Here is a 21,507-nt window from a genome sequence, read left to right as displayed (position 1 = left end):
TGCCAATAAAATTGGCATTGTGCAGCAGGGGGCGGGGCCAAAATGAAGCGAATTGCGTCACCGCCCCCCCCCCCTGCTGCGGGGGTTACAGGGGTTATGGCGGGGGGGATAGGAGGGGTGAGCGGCAGCCGGGAGAATTGCCTGCTTTCCCAGGAGGTCGGGAGCTGCACCCGATTTTCGGGAGGCTCCCGACCAAATCTGGAGGGTAGGCAAGTATGGATTACGGATGTACGGTAAAGGTACAGGGGAGGCAGTGCCTCATCTGCCATACACTTTTTACTCCAGAGTTTTGACTATAGAAATGATTAGAATAATACAAAGAAGATATTTATAATATTTTCTTTACATTTTTCTTATAATTTTTATAATCAAAACTGTGGAGAATAGTTGTGTTGGAATACATGTCGCAATTTAATGGTTCATAAAATTCAGTTTGTACTAGAGAACAGTATCTGTATCTTCACATTGCTGCATGGGAATTTCTATAAGACCTGATCCATTGTGATGCTGGGGCATATGGGTGATCAAAACTACCACACTACATAATATTACGTTTTGCTACATGTCAAGTCTTCTATGATTCTGATTTGAGATATTCTTCTCTCTCTCTCTCCTGAAGATTCGGTTCCTGCTGCTCTTCAGCCGGCAAGGGAAGCTGCGCCTGCAGAAGTGGTATGTGACACTGCCGGAGAAGGAGAAGCGCAAGATAGCGCGGGAACTGATGCACATTATTCTTGCTCGGAATCCAAAAACCAGCAGCTTTTTGGATTGGAAGGATCTAAAACTTGTATATAAAAGGTAGAGTCTTAGGCTACTTTATGCAGAAGAATATCAGTAGTTTGTCCTCTCACCTGTACACTAAGCAGGTGCAATTATTTAAAAAAAAAACATTTTTCTTTTCTTTTCTTTTCCAAATCCTTTGCCAGCAGCAGTGTGCACTGTGTTGGATACAATATGTGTAGGGTCTCCCTGCTACAGTCAAAACCGGTCCCGGGCTAATTGAGTTGGTCTAGTCACACTATAGCAAAGAAACATGCAGCATGAGGTCACCCTGGAGCAGACTGGTCAGTTTGGGGTTTGACCATCTGGACGGGGAGGGGGGGCGGCAAAAAATTAAAAACTGTCGCAAACCCCTTGCAAATATCTTCCAGCCCCATTCTAAACAGTATTGCTGGTCTTATGTAAATCTGGGGCAGTGGGAAGGAGGACAGTAAGATTTTGCTGGAATTTTGATCTCCGGACGTCTGTGCTTCAGAGTCTGCTCCTTATTCCCTGGGTTATGGAGCAGGTGTGGTGTATCCCCCTATTTTCTGTTGTGTTCACTGTTTCTTCTTTGTCATCTGTCTTATAAACCAATACTGACCCCAGCTTCAATCCACTATCAGCAGTCTCCAGGCCTTTAATGTTTGCTCTACAATGGTTGTTATCATTATCACTGATTAATTTTGTTGCTTGTTCAGTCCTTCTCTGTATCTGTATTGTGGAATCCTGTTCCTTGTACTGGACTTGCTCATTTACCTTGTATGTGTGGCCCTCAGTGTTTTATGATGTTAGTATCTGTATTTTGCTTACTCCAGGTACTCTCGGAAATGTCTAAATTCTGCGGTACTTGCTCTGTATACTCTGCACAGTACCAGAGACTTTGCTATCTCCAGTGCAACCATCAGTGGCATTTTTCATAGGGATGGAGCCCAAGGGAAAACCTTGCACACAACCCCTGCCCTCCTAATTTCTTAAAATGTCCCTGGAACCGCTCCTTATGTGTTGTGTTTTTTTTTTTTTTTGTAAGCCTATGTTCTATCATCTTCAGTTTACACGGCTGCATTCTGTATTTCCTCATATGATACTAAGTTGGACCTGAGGAGAAGTTCATAAGCACTCTGGACCTTATTCAGAGTCGGTCGCAAGCGCCGGTGCGCTCGTGACTGACTCAATGATTAGTCCTGCGCATGTGCAGCGGCCGCACTACGCATGCGCAAGCCCCGGAGCGGGGGCGGCTGTTGATGCTGATCGACAGCTCGCCCCGTTTGGTAGGCGGGCCGGGGTGGTGGTTTCCAAAAGGGAGACGTTCCTTAACTAACGCCTACCGTTTTGTGGACGGCCGCACTGACATAATCACTGATGTCAGTGGGGAGCTTCCTGCTCCATCAGAGCAGAAAGCTCCCTGGGGTTTGAGTGCCCAGACCCAACCTTAGGGTCTGGTCGTAAGCCCCGATGGTCGAGATGGTGATCCCATCGCGACCATCAACCTGGTCGGTTGTTAAGCTGTGGGTGTTAACTGACAGCTTAACTATCAACAAGGAGGCGGTCGTTCAGGATGCAAGCGGCCGCCCTGATTCAGTGCGACCGCTTGCAACTAACGACCGCCTCTGAATGAGGTCCTCTGTACCCAGGGAAGCCTTTTCTCCAGCTGGATGACAGGTCCTTCCCATCCTTATGTCTATCCTGCCACGCCTGTTATCCTCATTTGTCTGTGTCCTGTGTATTTTGGCTTGTTGTACTGGCTCCAGTCTGACATTTGATTTGGCCCTCAGATGTGTTGCTTACTGTTTACACAAGCCAGTTTCAATGGTCCAACTCCTTCTACTACATTCCTTTCCATCAGTTTTACAATGGCTGCTTATAATAAGAATTCCCTTTTTTATAGACTCCTAACCTGCTGCTACATGCTCCTTCCTCCCTGTTTATCCCACCAGTGTCACGCCTGTCTGTTTGCCCCTCCCCTTTTAGAATGTAAGCTCTTACGAGCCGGGCCCTCAACCCTCTTGTGCTTCTCATTACTTCTAGTTTCATCTATTCCTTACTCCCCGCTAGGGCACCTAACACTTACACCCTGTTGAATATTTGAGTGTTATGATCGCTAATGCAGAAATTTGTATAAGCCATGTCCTTGTCCTTCATTGTATTGTACTGTAAGTCACTGGTTTCTTGTTCACTTATTTGTTTTATGTACTTTTTAAGGCGCTGCAGAACACTTGTGGCACCATATAAATAAATAAATAAATAATAATGACACTGATTCTTGCTTAGGGCTCTGTTCATTATCACTTAATTTTCACCTGCTTTCGTGGAAATTAAGTTCTCTGGCCATTCATCATAAAGGTAATGCAGGAGATATCACCGCTTACTTTTCTCTCCCAAATTGGCCCGCTGTTCTCATACACTAGTATGGGGACAGAATTCATCAAGCTCCGAAAATACATTTTCGAAGCTTGACTGTGGGAGCATTCGCCATCTTCAGATTGCATTTGCTCCCGCACCTTCCCTATGGGAAGGAGTTCCGGTTGCGAAGAGGGAACCTTTCAGATCTCTCTGCCCCCTGCTTCTTCTGCCGGATGCCGGGGCTTTTTTAGGTCATGCGGGTGCACTAGTTTTACTACTCCGAAAGGAGCAGTAAAAAGATTCAGGGAGATAGCTGATTTTCAGTTGTCTCCGCGCAGGAGCAATGATGAATTGCTCCAGCGCTTGCAGCAAGTTAAAATGTTAATTATTGGGGTCCAATAATTAACATCATTAAAAAAAAAAAAAGCCCATAGAGATTGTGTCCACATTTCATTGTTAATCAGTTTTTCACTGATTATCAATGGAAGGGAACCCTGGAGTGCCAAACCCACTGCTCCCATTATAATGTTAAGGGGGTCCATAAAACCCTTTGTATTATATAAATACTGTATATTAGGAAAAATGTGAAGAACACTACTTTATAATCCAATGGGAATTCTTGTTTCATTTTTAGATCAAAGGATAATGTCATCAATTAGTAAACCAAAACAGAAAGCCAAACCAGTTCTCTTTTTTTAATCCAAAGGCCAATACACAGGAAAATATTTTTCTTTTTCCAATGATCAATGAGTAATAAAAATAACACAAAAACAGATGACACATACTGCAGCCCCTCCACAGATTTTCCACCAAAAACCCGGCTCCAACCCAAGACATTGAACATGGGTTGGAGCTGGGTTTAACCCCCTTTCACACTGGTGACTGGCCCCGGGTTATTTCTCAGGTCCAGCTGTTCACCCGAGACCCGGATCTTCCGGTTTTACAGAGGACGCTTGGAGATTAAGTTGTCACCAAGTGCTACTGAAACCAGTCAATCCGCGGGTTTGAGGCATGACCCGGGTGTTGCACAAATTACCTGCGTTCTTCCCGTGTTCAGCCCAGGTAGCGACCAGGGTCGAATTTCCAGGTTACTCAACCCAGGTTTTTTTTTATTCTTTCAAGGATCTTTTTACACCGTATCGCGACCAGGGTAGACCCGGCAATAACCCAGGTTATTGCGGCAGTGGAAAAGGGGTGGAAGTGTAACTGAATTGACTCCCCTTAGATGGTCAGCCAATCCATGATTTGCAAGCTGTGGAGGTTGAATCTTAGGGGTGAAATAACTAAGCGGTGCCTTATACATGCAGCTGCTTTTCAGTGTGTTTAAGCTGAAATTCAAAATGGCAATGATATTAAAGGCAGAACACAGTAAGTGTACCTCTTAGAGACAATTAGCAATGCTGTACTGGTCCTTTAATTTCAATGGATTTAGGTGAAGCATGTAAGCGCCAGTGGGTCTATTAGCAGCCCAGGCTTCTAAAACCTTTTTTACTAGTTGTCTAAGGACTTGATTCAGAGATGGGAGGAATTGTAGAGCCGCACACAAGCGCTGTGCAATTCCGTCCATCTTAATGCAAATGCAGTAGGAGGTGTCAGACATCTCCTTGCTGCAGTTGCATACACCATCGTGACTGATAGTTGCTCCTTTGGTCAGGCTGCGGGAAGCTTCAGCTCCCACAGCCTGACCAAAGGAGCAACCGGGTTCTGGTCACTTTAGAGGCCAGGAATCTGCGTCCGCTGAAGCAGACCCCTACATTCATCATCATCATCATATGAAAATACATCTCTGAATGAGACCCGGAATTTGATGTTTGTTTTGTTCTCTTCACACTAATTATATTACCTGAATGATTTGGTCTGTGGGGAAAAAGTTACACACAGGTTTAGTAAAGTTACAACTTAGACAGTATTATTGTGACAGCCCTGGGAAAGTCAGGGTTTGAACTCTTATTAATTTCATTCACATTCTCAGTATCCCCATTTTAATGGGAACATTCCACAAGCTAAATTTAATATCCAGAAAACATGTTTGAAAGTGAAACAAGTGTATTGTTACTAGTTACACTCCTTCCACATATACCTTACCCAACCGGTTTCTCCAGTGTCACTCCCTGCTATCAAGTGAAACCTTCATCTTCAGACAGTTAAATATATAATATATGCTGGTATCATTAGTTTTGAGATGTAGTCTGCTTGTCAACCAACCATGTATCTTAATATTTAGTGTTTGGAAGCAAGCAGTGATTATAATGTACCAAACTGGCTGATCACATAGAGTAGTATTTTGCCCATTGTTAGAATGCAGTTTGAACAGTATCACTGGACATGCATACCTTGAAGTGTACTAAAGGCAATTTTATATGTGGTCTATTTATAAGCTGTCTGCACAGGTTCCAGAGTTCATTGACATATTAAGCAAATGTTTATTTCCTTCTTTGAGTTCCATAGGGTCCACAGGAATTACCTTGGGATATATAGTTGGACGACGTCCATTGCACCAAACAGCAAAGCTTTGGAGCTCCCAGCATGCACTGGTCCTCCTCCCTATATCCCCCGCCCCCAGCCACAGGCATTCAGTTGTTTCGTTTGGTGCGCGGCAAGACACACCTGTTATACAGTGGGACTGCTAGGCAGTCCTAAGCTTTTTTTTTTTTTTTTTTTTTACCTTAAAGTTATGAAACTTCATGAATGTAGCTGTACCTGTACAAGATGGACGCTCTACTGCGACTCCATCTACCTCCGCCGACGGCCGATACACCAGATCGCTGTGTGCCCTGAGTGTTTTCGGCCGGCCTCAGCATGGCTTAGCTGGTGTCTGGAAGACGCTGAGGTCCGGGACTGCAGTCGGCGAAACGGAGATGTCAGGTAAGGGTTACCTTCGGGAATCATGCGCGAGCAGTCCCCAGCCTCTGAGGCGCATCAGAGGCCGCTGCGTGTGAAAGACAAACTTGTAAAACAGACGATTCCTCACTACGGTGGTCGGGGCCTTATTGTCTGTTGCCGGAGATGGGTGGCAGGACGCACTGGTCGGTGTCTTGCCACTTTGTAGTGCAGCGTACCCGGCCATCAATAGACACAGCTTAGAGGAGATTGGCGCTCCCCCGACTGCTCCTCCCCCCAGACGCAAACTTCCGGCTAGGATACCAGCGTCTGGTATAAAGCAACTCCTCGTGCATGAGAAGCGCGCAGTTTAGTGTTTGCCCGGCGGCTGCAGCGGAGTTCTCAGAGGTTTGGGTCAGTCTCTCTGTATACCTCTCCCTTGGGTTTGGTATATAGCATACTCTATATCCTACCTTCCTCCTTCGGGGGTTGGTTTAGTTGATTGAGTACACATTGTGGACGCAGTTGCGCGTCTTTATGCAGGTATTACTATTCTTGTGTTTCCCCTTGTCCTTTTTAAAGGTAGGGTGCATCACTGATTGTAAAAAGTCACATTACTTTGTATTGCATTGTTCTTTCAATTATGTCAGTTGATAAAGAACTAAGGGCCTGATTCAGACCCGCTCGCAAGCGCGTCAATGGTCCCCCACTGCGCATGCGCGAGACCCGTCCAGCGACGGCTGCTCCGTCGCTATGGGTCTCGCTACAAGACGGGGCAGCTGTCGATGTTAGCGAGCAGCCTGAAGGAAAAAAAAACGCCCATCAGACCTGCGAGCGGGTCTGAATCAGGCCCTAAGTTCTTCAGTACTGGTGTTTTGTAAGTCCTGTGCTACAGGCTTATCAGAACAGGATGTGAATCTGGAAGGGTTCTGTAAAAATTGCAGTAAACAGGTGCCTGGTGGGTCTGTTACTACTGCGAATCCTGTATCTGCTACGGAACCGTCTTGGGTGGCTGTCACTCCAGAGGTACTGTCTTTCCTAATAAACAAGGTCACAGAGGGGCGGACTCCAGCTATGGAGTTACCTCAGGCTATGGGATTCCCACAGCGAGCTCTCCCTATGGTGGTACCCCCTATGAATGTGGGTTGGCCTGGGGTGGACGGCCCCAGTCAAGGGGTTTGGTCCTCTCCTCAGGGGCCTAGGAAAAGAGGGCATAAGAGTCGTCATATGTCTCCTCCAGAGTCCGACCCGGTTGATTCATCAGAAGAGGAGTCTCAGGTTTCTGAGTGAGGCTTGTTGAACGATAATTACCAATCCCTGGTGGATCTTCCTGCCTTGGAGAGGGCAGTGAGGTCTGTCCTCAATATACAGGAGGAGGAGTTCCTACCGGCCTCTAAAGAAGTGGTCTTTAGATGTCAGGCTGTGGCGAAAGATTATTTTCCCAACTCAGGGCAGCTAATGAATCTTTTTTCTGAGGCATGGGAGACACTTTGCAAGACTTTTTTGACTACTAAAAAGATTGTAGCTAGGTACCCATTTGCACCAGGAGCGTGTAGCAAATGGAAGGTTTCCCCCACAATAGACGCTCATATTACTAGAGTGGTTAGGAACGCTACATTGCCTACCCCAACGGCATCTTCCCTAAAGGACGGTGTGGATAGGAGGCTGGACAATTATCTGAAGACCATTTTTTTGTCTTCAGATAATTGCTCCTTGTCAGGGGCAATTACCAGACCAGCCTGGGTGGCTAAGGCAATGGAATATTGGACCAAATCTTTGGCTTAAACGATTGTGGACCCAACAAGGGAACAGAAGTTTTTGCTGGGTCAGATACAGGAGGCTTCTATATACTTGGGTGAAGTAGGCATCGATGCAGGCATAATGGCATCGAGAGTGTCTGATAGCTCAGTTGCAGCCCGAAGGACCACACGGTTGAAACCCTGGAGAGCGGATGCAGGGTCTAAAAAAGCGCTAGAATCCTTGCCATTCACAGGTAAGGTGCTCTTTGGTCCAGGATTAGATGACATTATGACATCACTGGCTACACCAAGGTCAGCAGAATTACCGACTACCTCTACGTCCAGAAGACAGTGGCCGTCTTGGTCCTTTTGGTCGCAAGAGACAAAGAAACCGTCCGCAGCTAAGAGACCGCAGTCTCAGAAAAAGGGACCACCCAGAAAGTCCAGGGCAAGCAAGCGTTCAATGTCTAAACTAGATGGTAAGCCTGCTGGCTGATGGAGCGTGCCTCCCCCTGGAGGATGTCCGGGTTGGAGGCCGACTGCTACAGTTCTCCTGGGCCTGGCATCGGACGACCACGGATGCCTGGGTATGGGAGTTGGTAGTTCGCGGATATGCCATGTCATTCAGAAGCTGCCCCCCTTGGAGGTTCGTGGTTCCGGATTTACCGGGGGACCCAGTCTGAGTTTGGGCCTAACAGGATTCGGTGGAGGCCCTTCTGAAGGCAGGGGTTGTCGTCTCAGTCCCTGTGACGGAACAGGGAATGGGTTACTATTCAAGCTTCTTTTTGATCCAAAAGCCCAATGGGTCGTACAGACCTATTCTAAATCTGAAAACTTTCAACAAGTTTGTCAGGACACCAAAATTTCACATGGCGACTTCACGGTAAATCATGCTGGCAATGGAACCAGGGGACTTCATGGTTTCACTGGATATTCAGGATGCATACCTGCTTGTACCAATCACAAAACCCCACCAGAGTTCGGGCTGGTCACAGCTCCAAGGGTGTTTATGAAAATAATGGCGGTCATTACGGCCTGTCTCAGTCATCAGGGAATCGAAATCCTGCCATACCTGGACGACCTTCTGATACTTGCGCAATCACAGGAGACATTACTGTGTCCTCTACGAATGACGGTAGCTTGTCTACAAGAGCACGGGTGGATGATCAACTGGAGGAAATCTTCTCTATCACCAACCCAGTGGATGATGCACCTAGGGGTGATACTAGACTCTCAACAACAAAGGGTCTTTCTGCCGGAGGACAAAATTGTGATGCTACAGGCACGAGTACTTGGTCTACTGAGCAACCAGGTAGTATCTGTCTACCTGGCCATGCAGTTGCTGGGCTCCATAGTAGCCACATTCGACATTGTGGCTTATGCGCAGTTCCACTCCAGAGTCCTACAACGATGGATCTTGGCGTAGTGGGATAGTCAGCATCATCAGATAAAATGACAGATGATGCTGATCTTGCCAGAGGTTCGTCTCTCCTTAGCCTGTGGCTGGAGGTGACTCATTTAAGCAGGGGTCGTCCGTTGTGGATCCCGGAATGGGTATTCCTCACCACAGACGCAAGTCTTAGAGGGTGGTGATGATATTAAAATGAACCTCTATATACCCCTGCCTGTATCTTCTAAAATCCTTCCTATAAGCCTCTAAGGATGACGCTAATTTGCGTACGCAGTCATACAGTAAATAAAGACTTAGACCTGGAATCTGTGGTTCCAAAGCACAAGTGTTATTCAAGTAAAAGTTCAGCCAGTTACACGCAATTGATCCAGACACAATTTAGGCGCAAAAGGAATTATACAGACCCAAGTACAGTATACATACGCAGCGCTTCCGGTACCAGATGTTAGGCATCAGCAAGAAACCCCTCAGTCAGCATTCAGCAAGAAGACTAAAGACCCAGTGTTGGAGCACACATATTTATACCCCCCCAGAATAGACAAGACAATAGAGAAGTTTGCTGCTGATGTCATTGGTTCCCAGGGGAGAAGCATCTGTTACAAAGCATTTAACAGGCTGGTTCAAATAGACTCTCCCTGCCTCTAACAGCTGGGTGTCTTTCCCTTTCCGCCCCCTGTAACATCCTAACAGTTGTTCATGAAATATACATTTTGTTGCTTGTAGCCTCTGCGATCCATAACTCGAGAATGCATGATGCGACCTCCACACCGATAACACCGGAATACTGTAAAAAGAGTACGCATCAGTACAAAACCAAACACGACTTGTTTAGCATGTATAAAACCTTAGTTATCAAATATCTTTATTTCACAGCGTTTATATTAACTGAATAAACTTAAATCTTATATCTTAAGCTAATGGAACCTTGTAAGTGAATATGTAATGTGTGAGTGTACGGGGTTTGATATGAAGACGCTAGTTAACTGGGGACAGATGCGTGCGCATTTAGCTACTAAACTGTATTTTCATTCAGGGTCTTAAGCATAATGTGTGTATGCAAAATGGTGAAAGATGCAATCGCATGATGCTAATAATTGTGCATTCGCTACTGGGCGTCATGTTAGCAGCTCAATTGTGCGTAATGTGCGGTGTTTATGCATGAGATTCCATCTATGATGGACTTATATATACAGTCAGGTCCATAAATATTGGGACATTGACAGAATTTTCATATTTTGGCCTCAAATCACATCTTGTTTGTTTCATTTCAAAATCATTGTGGTGGTGAATAAACTGCAGACTTTCAGATTTAATTTGAGGGTAATTACATCCAAATCAGGTGAACGGTGTTGGAATTACAATGGTTTCTATATGTGCCTCCCACTTTTTAAGGGGCCAAAAGTAATGGGACAAACTATACAATCCTAAATCTAACTTTCACTTTTTAATACTTTGTTGCAAATCCTTTGCAGGCAATTACAGCCTGAAGTCTGGAACGCATAGACATCACCAGACGCTGGGTTTCATCCCTGGTGATGCTCTGCCAGGCCTCTACTGCAAATGTCTTCAATTCCTGCTTGTTCTTGGGGCATTTTCCCTTCAGTGTTGTCTTCATCAAGTGAAATGCATGCTCAATCGGATTCAGGTCAGGGGATTGACTTGGCCATTGCATAACATTCCACTTTTTAGCCTTAAAAAACTCTTTGGTTGCTTTTGCAGTATGCTTCGGGTCATTGTCCATCTGCACTGTGAAGCGCCGTCCAATGAGTTCTGAAGCATTTGACTGAATATGAGCATATAATATTGCCCGAAACACTTCAGAATTCATTCTGCTGCTTTTGTCAGCAGTCACATCATCAATAAACACAAGGGAACCAGTTCCATTGGCAGCCATACATGCCCACGCCATGACACTACCACCACCATGCTTCACTGATGAGGTGGTCTGTTTTGGATCATGAGCAGTTCCTTTCCTTCTCTTCCCATCACTCTGGTACAAGTTGATCTTTGTCTCATCTGTCCATAGGATGTTGTTCCAGAACTGTAATGGCTTTTTTAGATGTTGTTTGGCAAACTCTAATCTGGTCTAATTGTTTTTGAGGCTCACCAATTGTTTACATCTTGTGGTGAACCTTCTATATTCACTCTTGTGAAGTCTTCTCTTGATTGTTTACTTTGACACATATACATCTACCTCCTGGAGAGTGTTCTTGATTTGGCTAACTGTTGTGAAGGGGTTTTTCTTCACCAGGGAAATAATTCTTTTGCCATCCACCACAGTTGTTTTCCGTGGTCTTCCGGGTCTTTTGGTGTTGCTGAGCTCTTCGGTGCGTTCTTTCTTTTTAAGAATGTTCCAAACAGTTGATTTGGCCACACCTAATGTTTTTGCTATCTCTCTGATGGGTTTGTTTTGATTTTTCAGCCGAATGATGGCTTACTTCACTGATAGTGACAGCTATTTGGATCTCATATTGAGAGTTGACAGCAACTGATTCCAAATGCAAATGTCACACCTAGAATCAACTCCAGACCTTTTACCTGCTTAATTGATAATGAAATAACGAGGGAATAGCCCACACCTATTCATGAAATAGCTTTTGAGTTGATAGTCCCATTACTTTTGGCCCCTTAAAAAGTGGGAGGCACATATTGAAACTATTGTAATTCCTACACCGTTCACCCGATTTGGATGTCATTACCCTCAAATTAAATCTGAAAGTCTGCAGTTAAAGCACATCTTGTTTGTTTCATTTCAAAACCATGGTGGTGGTGAACAGAGGCCAAAATCTGAAAATTCTGTCAATGTCCCAATATTTTTGGACCTGACCACACACACACACACACACACACACACACACTCACACTCACATTCCTCACTCATAGTTTCAGACTGCAATGTAAATGTGACTTCCAGCTGTGAAACTAAACCATCCTGTCTGGGTATGAAACTAAAACCTGTTTGGATTCAGACAAATCCAATTGTGTAGATCAATGCATGGATTATATTACAATTGCCAACAGGGATTCCCAATTTGTATGTAAATCACTCACAGTTTCTGGTGCATTGTCTATTCTATTTAGATTATCAAAAACATTGCCATCTGTTCTTAGCTCGTGAGTTGTAACTTAAAGTGACCCTGGTCGCAAAATGGCATCTTGCAGATTCTTGTTTGTAAAATGGAGTCTAGCTGCCATTCGCAAGATGGCGTCGCGCACGCTTCAATTTTAAACTGATCTTGTCTCAGCCAATTATCCAGCTTTGACAGTGGGGAGCAGTCATAGGTCAGCACACTTTCCAGGGAAGGTGGACAGACCTAGAAAGCTATCTGCCAATAAATGTATTAGAGCTCCAGGCGGTGCACAGGGCACTTCTTCAGGTGCAGGACCTTCTTTGGGGCAGACATGTCCAGATTCAGTCCGACAACTCGATGACAGTGGCCTATATAAACCATCAGGGAGGCACACGAAGTCCAGTGGCTATGAGAGAGGTGGCAGGGATTCTGCTGTGGGCAGAGAGCCATCTTTCAGCGATAACCGCTTTGTTCATCCCAGGAGTGCTCAACTGGGAATCAGACTTCCTAAGTCACCAGGATATACACGCCAGAGAATGGGCTCTTCATCCAGCGGTGTTTCAGACCCTGGTGGACAAATGGGGTCTACAAGAGGTAGACCTGATGGCGTCATGTCACAATTGCAAGGTCACCAGTTACGGGTCCAGGACAAGAGACCCCTCAGCAGCCCTTCTGGATGATCTGTCAGTAAGATGGAACTTCAAACTGGCATACCGGTTTCCTCTGATCTCCCTCCTTGCAAGGGTGGTCAGGAGGTTCAAGCAGAAAGGCAACAGGGTAGTGCTAATAGTACCTGCCTGGCCCAGGAGGCATTGGTTTGCGGACCTGAAGTGTCTATCAGTAGATAGTCCATTTCCACTGCCTCTGCAACAAGACCTGCTAATGCAGGGTCCATGTCGTTACCAGGATTTACCCTGACTGGCTTTGACAGCTTGGCTCTTGAGTCTTCCATGTTAAAAGCCAGGGGGTTTTCTTCGTCGGTGATGCAGACGACGCTTAGGGCACGGAAGCCGGCCTCTGCGTGCATATATCACAGGGTTTGGCAGTTATATTTTTCCTGTGGTGTCATAACAGGAAATATGACCCTAAAATATTTAAGGTGGCTAGAGTGCTGGGGTTTCTCCAGGCCGGAATGGACTTTAGTCACTGCTTGGCCACCTTCAGAGTTCAGGTGTCAGCTTTAACAGTGTGGTTTCAGTGCAAGATTGCTTCTCTGCCGGATGTCAGAACATTCATGCAGGGGGTACTGCGACTGCAGCCTCCATTTCTCCCACCAGTAGCACCATGGGATTTGTCTCTGGTTCTCAGGGCGCTTCAGACACATCCCTTTGAACCATTGGATAAAGTGGATTTGAGATGGCTGACAGTGAAAACACTGTTACTCCTGGCCATCTCGTCAGCTAGTAGGGTGTCTGCTCTGGCAGCTTTGTCATGTAGCTCCCCGTACTTGGTATTTCATCCGAATAGAGCTGTCCTCCGTACCAAGGCAGGCTATCTCCCAAAGGTAGTTTCCCGGTTCCATATTAATGAGGTGGTTCCAGCCTTCCAGACTTCAGGCCTGTCTACAGGCGAAGCTTTACTTTATGTGGTCCGAGCTCTCAGGATCTATGTGGATCGAACTAAGGCTGTCAGGAGAACAGACTCATTGTTTGTGTTGTATGGATTCCACTACAGAGGCTGGCCAGCCAACAAGCAGATGTTGTCTCGGCTTCGTATGACCATCTCGCAGGTCTATACGCAGATGGGTTTGCGTGTACCTAACGGTGACAGCCCATTCTACTCAGTCTGTAGGACCATCCTGGGCGGTAAGCCTCTGCTGAACAACTGTGCAAGGCGGCCACCTGGTCTTCCGTGAGTACGTTTATAAAGTTCTATGCTTTTGATACGTATGACTCCCAGGATGCTTCCTTTGGGCAGCGGATTCTCCTAAGGACTGCTTTAGGACGTCCCAAGGAAATTCCTGTGGACCCTATGGAACCCGAAGAAGAAATACAGAATTATGGTATGAACATACCTGTTGATTCTTTTTCTTTTGAAGCCCATAGTTTCCACAGGGCACCCTCCCTGATGCACCTGGCCTCAGAGGGACCCTATTCTTAAAACTATATATCAGAAGATTCCCTTTTTCATATGTAGAGTGCGTCTGGTGAAAAGTTTCTTCTCCATTCTCTGTCTCCTTGCCGCGAGGCTTAGTCACGAACTGAATGCCTGTGGCTGGGGACGGGGGATATAGGGAGGAGGACCAGTGAATGCTGGGAGCTCCAAAGCTTTGCTGTTTGGTGCAATGGACATCTTCCAACTATATATCCTAAGGTAATTCCTGTGGACCCTATGGACCTCAAAGAAAAAGAATTATCAACAGGTACTGTATGTTCATACCATAATTCTGTATTTTCACTATTGAGTTGTACATAGGGACCTTTAAAAACTTTTGCTATGTGGCCTTCAAATACCTAGTTATGCCCCTGAAAGATAGTGGTATAATGTAGTTAATATTTATATAATAATGCCCTATATATCAGGGTTGCCTACCTTTAATATTCTCTTCCCGGGAGAAGCCCGGGTAAGAGAAGCAGCAGGGGGGCGACGGGGGCGGGGCTTGTCGATTTGCGTCATTAAGCCCCGCCCCCTCGCGGTAAAATTGCTGCGATTGGGCACAATTTACATAGGGGTGGGGCCAAATGCTGTGATTCATGCAGAATCACAGCTTAAGCCCCGCCCCCTTCACGGAGACCCGCGATTGCCGCGGGTATTCTCCTAATTCTGCCCACTTCACTAGGAAGTGGGCAGAATGCGGGAGAAATGCCTACCCTTCCGGGGGTGCGGGGGGTTACCCGAAAAATCGGGTGCCTCCCGCGAAAACCGGGAGGGTAGGCATGTATGCTATATATTTGTCCTGAGACTGACATGCACAGTCTCAGAATGCACCCCAACAGCTCCTACTGCCATGACAGACAGACAGACAGGTTATACCATATAAATTACACAGGGTAAGTAACAGCAGTCTGGGGGTGGGGGCAGATCCGGCGTATGAAAACATTTATTACAAAATAATGAGGCCGCCGCTTAATCCTCTCAGTTTTAATGTGAGACAGTGACCTCACTTCCCCAAACGTAAACTGGCAGGCCGCTTGGATAGTTTGTTTATTTAAAGATAGTTTATCAATGTTTGTCTCCACATATTTGCTCCTCTTGGGTTGAATGCTGGCCTGATACTAATGAGCAAGAACCTTTGAACAGTGTAACTTTAAGACCTGGGTAGCATGTACGTGCAGAAGGTTGGAAAATGGAAATATAATACCGGTCTCTTTTCTCTGGCTCTAGGTACGCCAGTCTGTACTTTTGTTGCGCCATTGATGACCAGGATAATGAGTTGCTTACCTTGGAGATCGTCCACCGAATTGTGGAGCTGCTGGATAAATACTTTGGAAATGTAAGCAATGACCGGTTCAGGCAACTTCACATCTGCCACCATTTTACACCGAAGCTTCCTCAGTTTCTTGTGAACTAAACTACTTATGTGAACCAGTTCTGATGTATCATGTTAATGTGGATATAGATGCTATAAGCAATGTTGTTTCTATTGCTGTTGGCATACAGTATTGACTTGAAACCTCTTATTCCCCAGCACCAAAGAATGATTTCTGAAGCTTGCAACATTTGTGACTGGCTCTGGAACCCTTACTGTAGATGTCTTACACTTCTCAGTTGTTTATATTTTAGATGTATTTTTCCTTTTAAACTATGCGTTTGTTTTTTTTTTACCCCAAAACACGACTGTTTCTGGTAATTCCTGCTGTATGGCAAGCGAGGGTTAAGTGAATACAGTCATCAGCGTTGTGGTCACACACAGGATATGCTAGGAAACGTGTTGTCATGGTAACAAATTATTTAGCAGTAATAGGTAATAACAGTTACTTTATCTACCAACAGAGGGCAGGGTATTTATTGAGGGAATAAATACACTTTTGCTGCCATTTTTTGATACTCGATTTTATTAATTTTATGAGTATTTTTTGTTAAGTTAAATAACAATTTGAATTTTAAAATCTTCAAGTATTTATTATCACTTATTTTATAAAGTGAAAACATATTACGCAGTTTTGTATAGTGAATGTAGAATGAGTCACATTAGTCCCTGCCCCATTGGAGCTTACAGTCTAAGTTCCTTGCTACATATAAACACACAAGGTGCATTTTTGTCAGCAGTCTATTAAGCTACAAGTAAAACAGAGCACCTGGAGGAAACGCGGCAAACACAGGAAAACATACAAACTATACACATTTCAGCATCTCTACATACTGTATGGCGGCAGTTCAACTGTATTATATACGTTATAAAAAAGTTTTCAGAGTTCCACAATGAAGGGACTTAAGCTGGTTACACGATAGAGATAGATAGATATATATATATATATATCTATCTATCATTCCGACACGAATCTGAACAATATAACGTACACATCATATAGTTGTAAACATGATCGTTCAACGCATCGTCCCATCTGCTGTTCTGTGGTACTGTTACATGCAGCATGAAACGACAAATTGCGCCATTGTAAAACAGATTGTACAGTCTGTACGACGCGCGATACATTACATCGCATCGCACAGTCCCTGGGTACACACATCATATATGGTGTGTACCCAGCTTAAGATGTTGAGAGTTCATCAGCAGTATGTCATTAGCATGAATCACTATGCTACTGACCTTATTAATTTCATACTCCTCCTACTTTTTGTATGAGGGGAGGACCAATGGACAAGTGTGGAGTGCATCATCGTGATCTCACTCCTGCTACACAACTATGCATTGAATTGTCAAGGCCCCAAACACTTCAGAAGAACAAAGCCAGGGCACTCACTACTTAGGATATGACTGTAAACTGCTGAGCAATTGCACATTGGGTAAATAATATTGTGCTGCTGTACTTGCTTCTAGGTCTGCGAACTGGACATCATTTTTAACTTTGAGAAAGCTTATTTCATCTTGGATGAGTTTTTGATGGGGGGTGAAATTCAAGAGACATCCAAAGAGTCTGTGGTGAAAGCCATCGAGGACTCCGACATGCTGCAAGAGGTATTTTGTGTGGTGGTGGGGGGCGCCAATGCTCTTTCTGGCACTGGGCACCAAAAAGTCTAGTTACGGCTCTGCATACATATTGCACATATACTTTGGTGAACTAATTGAATTAAGTAAAAAACAATTATTGAGGAACGGGCCCGCCCAAAGCCTAAACACTATCCAAGTGGAAAACTCCAGTTGAGATAAATATGTTAATCTGAAATGCCTTACCCCATACCTACTACTGTGCCTGTTTTATTTGTACCTTTGCAAAATACATTTTCAGGATACATATCCCATGTAGCTGGTGAGGTGCAACTTGTTTTCTTTTTCTTTTTAATTTAAAATTTGATGCTGGGAGACTTTCCACTAATTTCATCACTGGGCTAAGCGGGCAGCTATTACTCAGAGCAATCTGCCCCGTCATGCCTTGCTCCAATGAATGACATGCATCTGCTACATAGGCAAACGCAGGGGGGTTTCCAGTTACCTGGAAACCACCCTTCTCAGTATCACAAAATAAATAATTCACACCACCTGTGGATCTTTTAACATGTGTCAGCCAGTAATAATTACACCTGTGCACTAATTAGGAGATCTGGAAAACATGCACTGTTAGGGGTACACTGCTATAGATCATCAATAGGGTTAATTATTAATACCATATAATAATACACTATCCAGTATGTACATATATGTCCAGGGCAGTGCTAGGTTCTTCTGATGCTCCCCCAGACTCCAGGACTTGCTCCAGTGCTCTGGAATGAAGCCCACATCTGAAACAAAAACATTCAGCTCAGGCAGGATCAGGGGCGCCGAGAGGGGGGGGGGAGCGGGTACAGATTACCGGGGCCCGGGCTTCCTGGGGATCCCGGTGGGGGCCCGGGTCCGGCGCCACTCCCCCCCACACAGCAGCCCAGCACACGGCGTGTGCTGAGCTGCAGTTGGAGACTGCTCGTGGCTGCTGAGCAACAGCCACAGCAGTCTCCTATGCCTGTGCGGGGGAGCGATCACACTGATCGCGCCCCCCCTGGCTTTTTTTTTCCTTGGCAAGGGGGCGTGGCCACGCATCTTGCAATTAGGCCACGCCCCCTATTACCGGGGCCCGCCACAGCTCTTTTGGCGGGCCTGGGCAGGATGGTATTTAATGGCTTATTGTGATCGTTGGTCCTGTATATGCTGGAATTATGGCATACAGTACACTTTGTATAACGCATATTAAAGCTGGTTAAGTGCTAATTGTGCTCTCTTTGTGGATTGGCCATCTAGAAATCCTGCGTGTGCTAGGCCAAATTTTATTTTTGAAGGGAACAACTAAGCTAAGGGAGCTACGCAGCGGCAGCGCCAATTCTACCTCCCTGAGCTCCAGTGCGATTTAAGCCTAGTGACATGGTGGAACGATACAACCAAGAAAGAGGGGAACATTTAATTACTTACATGTAGGTTTTAACAATATAAATGCTTGGGTGGAGCTCCTCTATATCCAGTTTCCAACATAAAGTATAAGCATTATTAATTTGTGTAATGAATAGCTGCAGATGCGGTAATTATGGCATTACGTTGCAACATGTTTTTCACAGGGTGTTCATAGGAAAAAATGGTTACGTTTGTATTGACCCGCAAAATGTATTTTATTATTATTAACCTTATTATATTATCAGTTATTTATATAACGCCCACATATTTCTGAGCACTTTACATAAACTATTTGGTTATTCACATCAGTCCCTGCTCCAATGGAGCTTACAATCTATATTCCCTACCACATGTACACACAGTGGCGTAACTATAAATTTTGCTCACCCCTGCCAATAAAGTTTCAGACGCCCCCGGCCATATGCCAAGCCCCCTGTAGCTGAGCCCATGGGCCGTTCCCCCTGTAGCTGAGCCCATGGGCCGTGCCCCCTGTAGCTGAGCCCATGGGCCGTGCCCCCTGTAGCTGAGCCCATGCGCCGTGCCCCCTGTAGCTGAGCCCATGCGCCGTGCCCCCTGTAGCTGAGCCCATGCGCCGTGCCCCCTGTAGCTGAGCCCATACGCCGTGCCCCCTGTAGCTGAGCCCATACGCCGTGCCCCTGTAGCTGAGCCCATACGCCGTGCCCCCTGTAGCTCAGTCAGGTGATTCATGCTGCTCCTCTTCGGCTGAGCGATTCTTCTCCTCACAGGCGGCCAGGCACACAGAGAGGTGGTCCGATGCGGCGGTGGCAGCGGCGGAGCTGGCTTAACAGACACTAGAGGTCCAGTAGGACCTCTAGCATCTGTCTCCTCCTAGGTGGCAGGCATTTTTGGAGGGACGTTTTCAGCAGATTTCATGCGGACGACAAGTCCGTATGGAATCTGCAGTACACAAGCCACTGTGCCCCCAAGCCACTGCGGGGGCTGTAGTTACGCCACTGTGTACACACAAACACACGTTAATTTTATTTGACAGAAGCCAATTAACCTACCTGTATGTTTTTGGATTGTGGGAGGAAACCAGAGTACAAGGTGAAAACTCATGCCAACACTTTAAAAACATATAAACTCCACACTAGTGTTCACTCTAGCTTCTTGATCGGGTAGGGCACCTATCAAGAAAGAGGGCACATTTGCACGCGTGCCTGTAAAAAAGGAGCGTGGCCTCACCACACGCCCCCTTTCCATCACTGCAGGGGGTGTGCCCAGCAATCACAGAGCTACTTGGCTGCCCCCAAGCTCTCTCTGCACTGTGTATAGCTACTGTGCGTACCCTATTCATCCTCTGCTCAGTTCTCCCCGCCAACTTCGATGGGGAGAGGCACAGCAAGAGACAAGGTGCCGCGGGCCTGCCAGCGTCGGCCTATGATCAGGGTGGCGCCTCTTTAAGGGTAGGTCACATTTTAGCATTTTAAAATTGGCCAGGGTGTGGCGGCCTGCTGGAACAGCCTAGCAGGAACGTTACACACAGGTAGGGCCTTTCGTGGGAATCAAACTTAAGAGCTCAGTTCTGTGAGGCAGAAAGGTAATCATTGTGATAAAAAGGTCATGAAGTAAAAACAATTACAATATATTTTCTAAATCTTTTATGTTCTACAGACAATGGAAGAATACATGAACAAACCAACTTTTTAAGCGAGAAACGGATGATCCATTTATTGTAAGAGGAGCGGATTCTTCACAAAGGGTTTGTTTGCGCAGTACAGGTTCCAAGCACCCTTAGTGCTCTGACGGATGTGATGGTACCGCTGGGCGGGCCACCAGACTAGCTGCAACAGGGCAGCATCAAATCATATGGGACCTGACTACAAAGACCACCTTGTTCAACGCTTTGCAGCTGTATGGACCTAATTGTGCCCATGCAAAGGGAATACACATGTGCAAAGGATATCTTACTTTTAAAAATTTAGAAATAAAATATTTTTATATGTACACCTTGGGCTCTTGTATTAACCAGAATAACTGTCTATGTGAAACAGTGGCCAAAGCCAGGACTTTCATAAAGTGATGTTTTACTTTATTTCGACATCTAGGGAAGTACAATTTGTGCACATTTGTACTTGGACCAACCATGTTGTGGTGCAAATGCAGCAACTTTTTTCCTATATTTTACTTGCAGAGACCATACTGTCTTATTTTGCAAGTAGCCTACAAATTATGGGCATCTTCATTTTTACACTACAATTTAGACTTGAACAAAAGTTTTTACCTTCAAAAGTGTAATTTGTTATTATTTGTTTTTATAAAGGTATATAACCACATTTTCATAGGGGGTACAGAAATGAAGCTGGAATTGAGGGTACAATAAGTGAAGAGGAAATCAATGGAAAATAAAACCAGTAAACCCTAGGGACAGTTTGAAAAAATATAGTATTCCCCAAGAATATTGGCCCTCATTCAGAGCCGTTCGCTATTTGTGGTCGCTCGTTTAAAAACAAGGGGTGGCTATTCAAATGATCCGTACGCACATTGTAGTCTGTTCACACCTCTAAGTCTGAACGAGCGAGCAAAACATACGCTCGTTTATTTGTTAAAAACGCCCCCTGGCCGCTCGCATCCTACGTCATGTCCGCTATTTATTAGATTAATCGAGTACATCGACCAGCGTATGAACTGCTCGCTATTCTTGTGGTTGGTGTTTGCTACCACAAATTTGCGAGCAGTTCTGGCTAAAAAATAACCCAGTGACGTGGTCACTGACGCTGCTGTTTTAAATATGCACACCCATAAAACGCCCGTTTTGACCTTTAAGCACGCCTGCGTTCGGATCTCCACTCCCCATTTTCAAGCACCTTCCCCTGTTACCACCCACATACGCCTAATTCTGTCACTCAAAATAGCAGGCAC

General features: G+C 45.5%; 1 protein-coding gene across 1 annotated transcript in view; it reads left to right on the top strand.

Moving 5' to 3' along the window:
- AP1S3 (adaptor related protein complex 1 subunit sigma 3) overlaps window positions 1-20,592 on the top strand; it is a 31,747-nt gene extending 11,155 nt beyond the window's left edge. Inside the window, exons 2-5 of the mRNA XM_088479274.1 lie at window positions 620-798; window positions 15,468-15,576; window positions 17,086-17,223; window positions 20,260-20,592. Coding sequence (XP_088335400.1) covers window positions 620-798; window positions 15,468-15,576; window positions 17,086-17,223; window positions 20,260-20,295 — 462 coding nt within the window. The 3' untranslated portion in view covers window positions 20,296-20,592. The remainder of the gene's footprint in view (window positions 1-619; window positions 799-15,467; window positions 15,577-17,085; window positions 17,224-20,259) is intronic.
- Window positions 20,593-21,507: the final 915 nt, after the last annotated feature.

This window comes from Taudactylus pleione, unplaced genomic scaffold, assembly GCF_031769625.1.
Source record: "Taudactylus pleione unplaced genomic scaffold, aTauple2 ptg000229l, whole genome shotgun sequence".
Lineage (NCBI taxonomy): Eukaryota > Metazoa > Chordata > Amphibia > Anura > Myobatrachidae > Taudactylus > Taudactylus pleione.
Note: the sequence above shows the minus strand (reverse complement) of the source record. Positions and strands in the feature narration are given on the sequence as shown.